Source organism: Cupressus sempervirens, chromosome 7, assembly GCF_028749045.1.
Source record: "Cupressus sempervirens isolate cs-2001-9-10 chromosome 7, ASM2874904v1, whole genome shotgun sequence".
Classification (NCBI taxonomy): Eukaryota; Viridiplantae; Streptophyta; class Pinopsida; order Cupressales; family Cupressaceae; genus Cupressus; species Cupressus sempervirens.
Window position 1 is genome coordinate 113,488,229 of NC_143124.1, and position 12,778 is coordinate 113,501,006.

Genomic DNA, 12,778 nt, shown 5'->3' on the forward strand with positions numbered 1-12,778 from the left:
ACCAACCCAAATCTGCACTCAATTTTTTTTTTGCAAGGGCGGACTTTTTATTGAACGAAGGATTTAATCCTTCATGTAATGTTTCTCCTTAAAATCTCACTGCATGGATGTTGAAAGTTCAATTTCACAATAGTCAGGGATTAACCTTCTGAAGGAAACTTTCCTCAACTGGCGCAATTATGCACTCCACAATTTGTGGGAGCGGAATTTTCTTTCAATGAAGGATTTTGTCCATTGGACAATATTTCCTCACTAAATCCAATCTATGCTCTGACTTTTAAGGGGCGGGCTTTTTGAAGAATGAAGGATTTTTATCCTTTATAAAAGAATCCACACCAAATCAAATCTGCGCTCCATGATTTATGGAAAGTGGGCTTTTTGAAGAATGAAGGATTTTTTTCCTTGCACAATATTTCCTTGCCAAATTAAACTTGCAATCCATGGTATTTGGAAAGAGATTTTTTTTTAAAATGGAGGATTTTGCACCTTGACCATTCCTTGCTTGAGGTTGACTTGTGCTCTGCTAAACCAGGGTATCTACAGCTGGCATATTCTGAAATGCAGGGGTCGCAGGCTTGGGTGATGGTGACTGTCGGTCACAACACAACCTAGATGTGTGGTCAATTTGGGAACACATCAAGACAAAGAATACAAATAAAATTTGACTTTAAAAAGTCAAGGCTAAAATTGATAAAATTGAATCAAGGATTGAAGTTGATAGGTACTACCCCCTTGTGATCAAAATCGAAATGAGATAGAGGAGAAATAGAAAATTGATAAATTTGATCAAATCGAACAAAAGATAAAGTTCTTGATATAAGAATCATATAAGAAAGGTAGATCAAAAAACATATAATATGACGCTCGAAAGGTGAATTAGAAGAAAAGAAGTGTGGTGAAAGCAAATGGAAGGTAGAAATTTGGAAGATATGGAGAGAAATAGAAAGAAGAAAACAATTTTTTTTGTAATAAATAGAATGCCCCAAAATCAATCAACCATTTAAGATAGAAATTTCGATTGAGCTCATGAAAAAAGATAAGGAAATAAAGAATAAAACATGACCACAGTTGATTAAAAGTCCACTAGAAAGATGAAGGGAAAACCCTCTCAGACTCATAATCTAGCCTAAAAATGCAAACTAATATGAAGTCTAATAATGAAAGATACATTAAAATGCATGCCCACAAGTAGAAAACAAGTAAAAACATGCCCCATGCCCCAAGTCCTCTAGCTATGCATCATTGAGAGAATTATCAGACAAGGACACTCAGGAAAAATCAATAATAGTCAATACACAAAGAAAAATCATGGCATAGGTCAAGTATTAAGTGTTTGTGTTTAAAAGTTTAAGTGTGTTAAATGATACTAAGTTCCAAGGATAAGGATCAAATGCTTGCAAGTAGATAAGATCACATGACAAAATTGGGTAAACCCAAATTTATAAGTGTTGAAAAACACTCAATGTTAAGCATTGTATTAAAAAAATATAGTTGGGGTGGTGTTGAAAAACACCATTTGCAAGCTATCCTAAAGACTAATGTAGACAAGAGACCAAAGCTAACACATTTATGCCCCCTAGACATAGACCAATTCCAAACCAAGGCAACAAGGACAAGGCATGATGGAGAAAGGCCAAGTGTTGAGGATCAATAAATATGTACAGAGATGCCCCTAGAAAGAATGGGCATCATGGATAGAACTTCCTTAGGGGCAAGACATTGATAGGACCAGGGAGCTACTCTCCCTCTATTGTAGATAGTAAATAGGCACAGACCCAAAAATTATAGTAATAATGTAAGGTTCAAATTTACCCTTTTGATCTCTATTACATTGGTTCTTAGGATTTTCATGTAGGATAAGATCTCCCAACTAGAATTCTTTAGGGTGAACCTTTTTGTTGAATTATTTTGACATGCACTTTTGATATACCCTCATATGGTCTACTGATGCATGGTAATTCTCATCTAGAAGTTCTAACTCTTGAAGTCTCATGGTGTGGTAGTCTTCATCTATAGGAAGACATTTAAGGGAAACTTTGAGTGAAGACATCTCAACCTCTAATGGTAACATTGCTTTAGTACCATATATAAGGACAAAAGGAGTAGCCCCAATAGGGGTACAAATACTCGTTCTCTAGGCCTACAAAACCAAATTTATCTATAAGTGCCAATCACTACCTTTCTTATGAACTGTTCTATGTAAGATTTTGAGAATGGTTTTATTTTATGCTTATGCTTGACCATTTCCTTGTGGGAAGTAAATGGAGCACCAATGTTGTTTTATCTTGAATTTCTTACAATGTTGTTTAAGGTCCTTATTTTTAAACTGGCCTCCATTGTCGGTGATAATCTCAGAAGGAACTCTCTATCTATAGATAATATGATTTAGAATAAATAGAGAAATTTTTTTGCTCGAGGCAATAGAAAGTGGGATAGTTTCTACCCATTTAGTGAAGTAATCAATAGTAGTGATAATAAACTTGTGTCCACATGATGAGTTGGGTTAAATCTACCCAACAAGATCAAAGACCTAACACTAAAATGGCCAATGAGATATAGAAGGAATGTGTCCCCTACCTAGAGCATGTATCAAGATACCATGTTTTTTACACTTTTCACATGACTTTGCAAAAGCTACTACATCAATCTGCATCATGGGCCAATAATACCATGCCCTAAGCAACCTTCAAGCCATTGAAAGACCATTGGAATGTCCCCCATAGATGCCTTCATCGATGCCAACTAATGCTTGATTGGATTCTTCCTTTTCCAAGAAACTAAGAAGTGTTCCTTCTAGATGACTCCTATACAAAACTCTAGAGTTAAGGGAATGGAAAGAGGCACTTCGAATAAGGTTCTATCTTTAGATTAGTTAAAGGTTTCATTTATAATGCCATCAAGAAGGTATGAACAAATGGCACTGTAACAGGATGACTCATGACCAACAAGGGTAAAAAAAACATGACTTTCTTGGAATCATAGATAGGGTGATGTAGCTCTTCTACTAGGAATTCAAATCTTGATTCATGTTGCTCTAATTGAAGAAGTGAAGCAAGTGTAGCCATAGCATTAGCTACTTTATTTTTTTCTGTAGGGATTTGCTAAAATGAGACAAATGTGAAGTAGTCTCTCAAGGAATAAACCATTTGTTTGTAAGATACCAACTTCTATTTTTTTGTTAAATAATTGTCATTGACTTGGTTGATTATCAGCTATGAATGCCAATAGATGTGTAACTCTATAATTCTCCATTCTATAGCCATCTTAAGTCCATTTTTTAAAGCTTCATACATACCCAAATTGACTGCTTTTGTTGGTTCAATGAGCACTGAAGATCTATCTTGAAAATAACAAGGGAGATGGTCAAGTACCTCATTCTTAGATGCCTCAGAGAGGTTTTCACCCTTGGATACGTCTTTTCTTTTTACTTTTTTTTACTCTGACACTGCCACATAGTCATTTTCATTGTTAAAACTCCTATTCTTTTTATTTTATTTTATTTTTATTTTGTGACTAAAGTACTTGATATCTAGCTCTATCATGTTGGTAGCTATTTCACTGGTGGAAGAGACTACGAGTTCAATGGGATTCAAATAAAAGGCTATCTCATAATCATTTTGAAACACTAAATGCTCAATTGTTTGATTGAATTGGGACCAATCAATAAAATCAGGATGAACAAGGGGTAAATCATTGACTGGTTCAAGGTTATGAATCTGAATGATATCTTTGGTGACCAAAGTGTCAAAGTCCATCAAGTAACTTCCTAAACTACCCAAATTGGGATTTTTCCTAAAAAACAAAGAATCGTCCACTAAGGTAGCATGTGGGTTGAAATCATTTGATCATATAAGTGAATCATCAACTAACTTAGGTTGAGAACTATATGTATGAAGAACATCAATATCCATATTAAATGTACAAGGCTCTGAGAGGGAGTCGCATTCATACTCATTGGAATATATTTTTGAATCTCAACTAGGATGCTTACACCATGAAGGGTTGGGATGCCTGGACATGGAAGCCTCAATATTATCAAGGGTCACACTCTCTTTTTCTAAATTTGCAACTGTCTCATGAGATACTGGACTATCTAAATGTCCCCAAAGGAGATTAGTAGAAGGGATCCAATGTTCACACATATCTTGTTCATTTTAAAAGGTATGTTCTTCTTAACTATCAAACTTATCAAGGGTAGGAGCAACATTATTATGATTTGCATATCCTAGGCCAACTGGCTTCTTAGACTTGCATTTGAAATGACCATGATCAATGGGTTTAGCTGTAGCATCCAATCTATTACTAAGAGGGCCATGTCTAGGATAGCCCATCTTCTTGAGAAAAGTATACCCTCTTTCATAAGCTTTAGGAGAGGGACTGAAGTTCTCATTGTACATATATTTCTATTCTCTATAAATCCAATCTTTAATAGCCACGTCTTCTTTCTCATCTTGAATAGGCATTGACAACTATACAAATGTGTCAAATAATGTCATAGATGAAGAGGAAGGTTTCATCTCTTAAGAAGGTTTACGATAAGACCTAGGTGAAATTGGTAATGCTATGAGGGAGTTGAGTTGATATCCCCACATGCCAAGGTCTATGGAATTAAACTTGTCTTTACATTCAGCTAAAGTTGCATCAAAATCATCTACTTCTCTATTGAGGGGAATATGAGTACTTTCTTAAATTGAGTTAATAGACAAAGTATTATCCCCAAGTATATAAATCTCTATTCCATTGTAAGGGAACTTAACATACTGACGATAGGTAAACAACACTACTTACATATCATGAATTCATGGTCTACCAACTAAAATATTGTATGCAAGGGGTCTAACATCAACTATTTGGAATAAAATATCTTTTTCAATAGGACCAACCCTAATGGGAATGATGGTCAACCTCTTTGAACTTCCCTCTGCCTCATCATAGGCTTTGATAATAATCTTCCTTTTGGTATCAATAACTTATTTAGAATAATGTAATGTCTTTAAAAGACTCAAAGAACAAATATTAAACCCAACACCCCCATCTATCAACATGCACCTAACAAGGTTCTATGGATCATGGCCTCAATGTGAAGGGCAATATTGTGCAGATGGCTCAAAGATTTATCATCTTCCTTCAAAAGGGAAAGATAATAAGAGCTAGCAATATGATTAACCATGTTTTAGAATTGATTGACATCTAAATTTTTGGAGACATTTACCATGCACAGAACATCCTCAAGGACTTGTTTGTGTCTTGGAGACAACTCTAAAAGCTCAAACATCAAAATTTGAGCTGGGGTTCTTTGCAATTGATCAACAAGATTAATAATTCAACCTAGGATTAACCACTAGTTTTGAAGGAAAATACTTAGATTGTACTTGTTTTGGCTTACTTGGTTGGTTTGAACTAGGTCTACAAAGGGACCTTGACTTAACATAACAACATTGAGACTTTGGGAAGACACTTGTTTAGGCTTACTTGACTAGTTTGAATTGGGTCCTCTAATGACAAGGGAACCTTGAGATGACTCTCTAGAGTGAGCACCCCTTAGCACCAAAATAGGTGTTTCACCAAGGATAGGAGAGCTCAAATTTAAATAATAACCACCAGGATCTTTATCTTCCATAATGTTGACACTTTCTTCTACAACTCAAGTATATTTACAATATTTTCTATGTTTGCATAAGTGTAATTGATTGTAGCATTGCCATTCTTAGGTTGGGAAGCTTCCCCTTTCCCATACTTGGGAAAAGGTTCTTTGAATGTTGTGTGATCAACATTGGTATTTAATCCATCTATTTCAAGTTTTCCATTCTAAAAAAGATCTTGAACAATATGCTTAAATCTCCTACAATTTTATAAATCATGTCCAATGCCATTGCGAATCTTGCAATAGGCCTTCTCATCCCATCACCATGGCTTAACTTTAGGTATGTAGAAATTTGTGGCATCATAAGGGTGCACAACATTACAAGCAAGGAGCTTCATGAATATCTCTTCATATGACTCACCCAATTGTGTAAAGTTGCATTTTTCTCCTTTAGGCCTTTCTTGATATCTTTACTTGTTACTTTGTTGATGAGCACTAGCCAAAGGGAGAAAAACTTGGTCTTTTGGCTTAGAGGAATCCACAACTCTATCATTAACCACTTGTTTTTTCTTATTCCAATATATGTTCTTTCCTTTATTCTTGTTATTGTTGTTGTTATTTTGACCATTGTTGTTGTTGTTTCCATTTTTTTGTCAAAATACCTTACTCTCAAAATATCCTCAATTCTAAAAACGGCTTCAATGATGGTATCAAAGGACTCAAAAAAAACATCTTATTAACTTTGTACTTCATCTTAGGAACCATGTTACTAACAAATACTTCAATCTTTTCTTTTTCAAGAATAGTCCTAGAATAGTGAGAGCACTGTCATCTCCATCTTTGCAAGAAAGAAACAAAGGATTCTCCTTGATTTTTCTTTGTGTCACATAAGTCCAATAGTCAAACAGATTGTCAAAGATTGTATGAAAAATGTTGAACAAATCTCTAAATTAACTCAGGGAATGTCTTAATAGGATGAGTTATATTGGTAAATCATTCCATTGCTTGACCCTTAAGACTCCTTGGAAATAATCTCTTAAGTTATGATTCCTCATGATGGAACACAAAATTCATAATATAGAACTAATGCACATGATCATTCAAATCCCCATTTCCATTATATTTGTCACATTGGGCAATCTCAATTTTTCTAAGAAAAGCTTTCATGTCAACACTCTTATCAAAAGGATTAGGATAAATTGAATCAAGTTAAAAAGAACTCTTGGGTGCCAATATTTGCTTCAGCTATTTCTTCAATTGGTAAATTTCTTCTTTCATAGAGGGATCATGCTTTTGAATGTTTTTGTGTACATCAAAGTTACAACGGACCTTAGCACACTTGTTGATTAAATGTTGGAAATATGCATCTCTATTTTGGTCCATATATGCTTCCATATGTTGCTCAAAATGTGGGTTTCATTGCATGGCCATGAAATCATAAGAATCACAGTCAAAGTTTGAGCTACAACCTTCATTTTGTAAGCCATGATGAGCTTGTTGTGAAGGTTTTCTTGAAACTCTGGGAGGTGTTGGTTTCCTATAATAATCATGTCTCAAAGCTCTCCTTCCTCTAGGACTAGGAGATCATGAAGGTGTTCTTGAGTGTCTTCCACGTCATTGAGTCCTAGGAGGGGTGGGTCGAGGAGAGTTTTTTCCACCACCAATGTGCACATTGATGAACTTATTGTCAAGTTGCAAAGCCACGAGAAGGTCTTGTGCTTCTTGATGGGCTTTCTTTTATATCTCAATCATAACTTTGCTTTCTTCCTTCTTAGCTTGTTCTTCTAGAAGGGCTATTCTCTCACACTCAAGTACTTTGAGTCTATCACTAGCATAAACTAAAGGTTTCATGAGTGGCGTACATGGTTTTGAATGTCTAAATCTATTACCAGTATATGTTACATTCACATGAGTGGTGGAAGGCTTACTAATTTGATCATCATATTGGTATTTCTCTTCTTGATAGGCATAATGCTTACCTTTCTCAGCCCTTTGGTGTGCATCCAAATATCTATCCTCATCCGAGTGAGGTGATGTTAAGGGTGTACTCAACTCAATAAGGTCACTACTTTGGTCAAACAAATCTTATGGAATGTTCTCAAGCAATTGAACAAACATAGGTTCTTTTCCCTTACGTCTTTGATGAGTTTGAACTAAAGGTAATTATATAAAGATGACTTGAGGTCACTTTGTTTGATCTACTTGATGTCTTGTTGTAACTGGCATGAAAGAAAAGGTACTAGTTGATAGGATAACCCTAAAAAATGGTGGTACCAAACTTGGATAGTGAAAACACTCACTTGTCCAAAAGAGATGTGATAACATAAAATTTTGCAATAGGCATAAATCAACACTGCCACAAAGGTGCCAACAACTTTGGGTGAATACACTAGCACATATAGACTAGGAGGATCATTTACCCAAATTATAAATAATTAAAATTAAATTTTTATGAGAGTGGATGGACAAAAAATTACTAAGACTCTCCAAGCATAATAACCCAAGGTGCAAACAAGTTTCTAACAATGGGGTAAGTAGCCTAATCTAAACTGAATCAACCTAGGGACACTAGAAATAATAGGATAGCAAAGTAGTTTGGTCATAAAGTCTTGATTTAGGACTCCGATTTTATTTGTTTTAAATATCCAACTAGGTATGATAAATTTTGAGTCATAGTGGTATGGTTTCTAGCTAATCTCCAACCTGTTGTAATCGGGGTCAACCCCTTATGGCTACTTTTTAATACATAAAAATTGATGAAACAAACAAATTTACAAAATGGAATGGAGCATGGATGGGGAGTGTTGTTAGAATGGAAAGACTATTAATGTTATACCATTTGATGCATTAGACTTATAATATATCTATATGATCACATGCTACTTTTGTTTTTAAAAATAATAATTATAAAATAATTTAAATTAAAAAAATAATATTTAGATTTAGCTAAAAAATATAATATTTAGATTTAGTTTGATTAATTTTAGATTAAGTTTTTTTTCTTTGAATTAGAACTATTTTATCTTATTATTTATTTAATTATTTATTTATCATATACACTAGTGTCAAAGTTATTTTTCTAGAAATAATTGGAAAAGAGAAACAAATATTTACCTAAATGTTCCATAATCAAGTAGTTAAGTCCAAGGATAGTTTTTCACTTTTAATACTAAAATAGGGACCAATGAATTAGAACCTTGCACTTCATGCACAACTAGGAAACATTGCCTTAAAGTTCTTCATTGATATGGTTTGGTGTATTTAAATAAATTTGGTTTTTCTCCAAAGATTACGAAAATACTCCATAGTCAAGTTTTTGAGACAAAGAATGGTTTTTTACTTATTAGACCACCTCCCTTACCCTTATGAATCTCAACTAGAATACTAGTAAGGTGCGGTGGACTACTAGTGAAGATTTGGCTCATGTTGGCAAATGTTTTTGAAACCTTTTTATTGATCGACATGAGGTTAAGATATTTGAGGGAAAATATCATTTTCTATGGCATGGTCATTAGATGAGATGGGGGAGATTCACAATTCAACAATATATATATTTTGATGCATATAAAATTTGAGAAGGATTAGATTATTTAGTGCAAGAAAGAAAGTGGAATATAGGGGGATAATTAAAGGGGAAAGGAATTTGAGAAATTATAATAGCAAGGAAAATATTATACTTTTGATTTCAAAAATTCTTGGGCTAGAAAAGTTTAAAAATATAGCACAATTTTAGAAATGAATTTGGAGAAACCTAAATATGGGCTCTCACAACCATATGTTCCATCTATTAATTTATAAACAAATATATATTAAATGTTTTTGAAATTAAAAGAGGTCATAAGATATAAAAAAACAATAATATTTGAGACTTAATAGAAAAAATTAAAATTGAAAACAAAAGGAGAACTAATTCCCCTTTTCTTCTCCTTTGCCTCTAGTTTATCCAACAACAGAAGCTAGGAACCTATAGAGTGATACCTTCTTTCTCACATGTAGAGGATGGAGGATAGATGCAACAAAATGCATCACCCTAATTAGAATCTCGGTAACCTTATCGAATCTCTGTTGTAGGATCTCTTGTCTCTCTTCCAGTGTTAGTGACCCCCAACCCTTCAAGATTCTTCTAATTGTTAGTAGGAAGAAGTTGTGGGGGATCCTTGTTAAGTGCCTTAGCCGCAAGGGAGGTGAGAGTTTATTATTCCATTGAGTGTCAAAGACATGAGAGTTTCACCTTTCTAGACCCCTGGCTTTTAAGTTAATTATGAAGATGACTTCCATTACTATTTAATAGATTAAGTTTATAAGTTTATAAAAAAAAATTGTTTATTTTAAATATTTTTGTCTACTAATAATTTGACATCACATTTTTGTAGTATAACACCAAATCTACTACTTACAACATGTGAGTTCATCATCTCTATTTAAGATGTTGACTTGTTACTTTGAATATTTGTTCTTAAGATTGCACATCCAACATATTAAATTTGTTTCATTTGAGATCATCTATATTCATCCAACTTTAAGACTATGATATACTGACACAATTTATATTTGTATGTGGTTGGACATATTAAACTAATCAAGTAGTAAAAGACATCTCTTTATTATTTTTTATTGTTGACTTACATATGACAGTGAAGTTCTAAATTTTTTGGCAATTAGGGATTTTAGAACTTAGATTTTTTTAGGACTCCGTGTGAGCTTTTTCCTTATGCAATATTTTACATTTGAATGTCTAAATGAATACGTAACAAAGGAGGCCGTGTCTAATGTTGCTCTATTAATGTCTTGTTCCTTTAAAAAAAGTAAATAGGATACAGATCAGATCACTGAGATTATCTATAATGGATAGATATACTCACTAACTTCCTTTTTAATCTAGTTCTTCCCATCATACACATCTACATGTATACTTAAATGAAGATATTATAAATTTATGCAATTAATCAAATTTACATTAATAAAAATATTACTTCTTTAATTGTTAATTATCATTTAAAAATGATAAAATGTGTTTTAAATCATCTATTTTTATTCCACCCTACAATAAAATTATATAAAAAATAATTTGAATAATAAGTTTCGTTTAGACAAATTATTATGATTAAAAACAGTTCAAAAAACTATTTTGAATATAATATTAAAATAAAACAAAAAAACAAATATTAAAACTGTTTTTTCTCGCCTTTCTGAGAGCAGTTTAAGAAATCGATAATGCTGGTAATAATACATTTCAGAAACCTACAACCTTTCATGAAAATAAATTCGCTTCAATAAGAAGAAACACCGTAAACAATTAGAAGATTTTTAAAGTAGTTATAATTTGTGCTAATCACAGCGGAAAAAATGACGATTGTATTTGAAGGGAAATGGCTTAAATTTTAAACAATCCTTTTTAGGATAATATCAATCATAGTAAAGCTTTGTTCAGCGAAAGCAAGACAACCAGAATTTGGAGCAGATTTAGCTATTCTACAAAATCATATGAAAAAGAAAGGGATTGTTTGAAAATGCATTGAAGTTTCACACAGTGACTATTCTCAATGAACGGGAAAAGGTTTTACCGAGTATATTTGTTAAACTGTACGAAGTCTTGAGATCTGACTCTTAAACTATAGCTAAACCAAAGGCTAAATGAATACAAAGTCCACACATAGACGATGGAGCCATAAAATGGCTAGAAGAGCGAGCAATAGGAAAATGATGACGATGAATATATTTTCGCTTTTATGCGCCTGCTCGTATGCGATCATGTAAGTAGAATCACCTGGATGATTATTATTAGACGGGCTGCAAGGTTCCGTGTCCATTGTCTTTGAGAATTTGACATAGAAAGGCGCTTTGGTATCAGACTGAAACAGCCTCATCCTCTGGGGTTTCGATCCTGCGACGACAGAAGTTACAATAAATTTCCACAGAAAAAAGGTAAAATGTATGTTTCGAAAGTAGCGAAAAAATAAAGCGAAAATTTTGAAAAGCATGGCGGCATACTCCTCTGTGTGTATCCCTCAGCGCCATTTCCAGCCGCCATGAGATATGCCATTCCGATCATTAGGACAAAGAAATACTCGAATCCTCTATGTGATGCCATTTTCGTTAAGAAAACCTCTGTAATGCTGTCAACTTCTGACGAAGGGTTCGATCAATGAAGTAGCTGAGACGAGTAGCAAAGTTTCACAGAGTGAAAATCATGATAAAGGCCGCATTGAACGAACTACAGACCAGAAGAATAAAATTAGTTATAATTGAATTAACGGAGCAGCGAATAAGACAGGTAGGATCGGGCGCTATGAACGAGGCAACAGAAAATTTTCTTTCAGCTTTTTTCAACGATAAAAAGAATAAAGGTAGCTTTTGAGTTATATCTGTTGGGAACGAGAGAATAGGTTCTTATGGGCCATGGCAATTCAAGTTAGGGGTAAAAGTCATTATAAATAATAATAAATATAAAAGTTTCACGGAGAAAGTTGTCCAGAGATTCTTATCGGTGTGTGGAATATGGACACATTGAAATGTTTTGTTTTAAAAAGAAGTATAGGAAAGAACAATTTTTTTTCAAAGAAATAAATCATATGTGATATATAATTTTGTGTAGATATGTTAAATATTGTAAGTAAATAGTTATTATTTTCTTAAATAATAAAGAATAAATCATGTATAATTTTAAAAAAAGGATAGATTCACATTATATTGACTGTGTATATATATATAGACATACATACATTGAACAAATACATTGTAAGATGTAAAAGCTATTGTCCTCAAAATGTTGATTTTCATTTTTATTACTAATATATTTGTCAAAAAAAAAATTTACTTACCAAATTGGTTGGTATTCTTGTAAATCCATGAAACATGATGAATGTATAATCTTATATACAATAAATTGAGAGTAGTCCTAACATTAGTTTATAAGTAGATTAAAGCATTTATAGAATGTAATAATTGAAATGGACATTGTATGTCAAATTAAAATATGAACCATTCTTAAAAAAAAACATTGATTCATTTTAACTTAGTTTTCATTTGAGAAATTTTAATATATAGAACTTCATTATACTGTCAATATCTTTATAAATATATATAAATAGACATATTATTTATTTTTATTTTTTATATATTTTTAATATTAAAATAATCCACTTAGATTTTGAATAAGCTGAACATGGTCTCATATATTTTCATCATACACCA

The 12,778-nt window shown here is 32.9% G+C and overlaps 1 protein-coding gene across 1 annotated transcript; it reads right to left on the reverse strand.

Moving 5' to 3' along the window:
- Positions 1–10,967: 10,967 nt before the first annotated feature.
- Positions 10,968–11,752, reverse strand: LOC149545761 (uncharacterized). Its single transcript, XM_089794367.1, has 2 exons — positions 11,576–11,752; positions 10,968–11,468 (listed from the first exon to the last, which is right to left on the reverse strand). Exons 1-2 carry the CDS (start codon positions 11,673–11,675, stop codon positions 11,215–11,217), a joined length of 354 nt encoding a protein of 117 aa, XP_089650493.1. The 5' UTR covers positions 11,676–11,752; the 3' UTR covers positions 10,968–11,214.
- Positions 11,753–12,778: the final 1,026 nt, after the last annotated feature.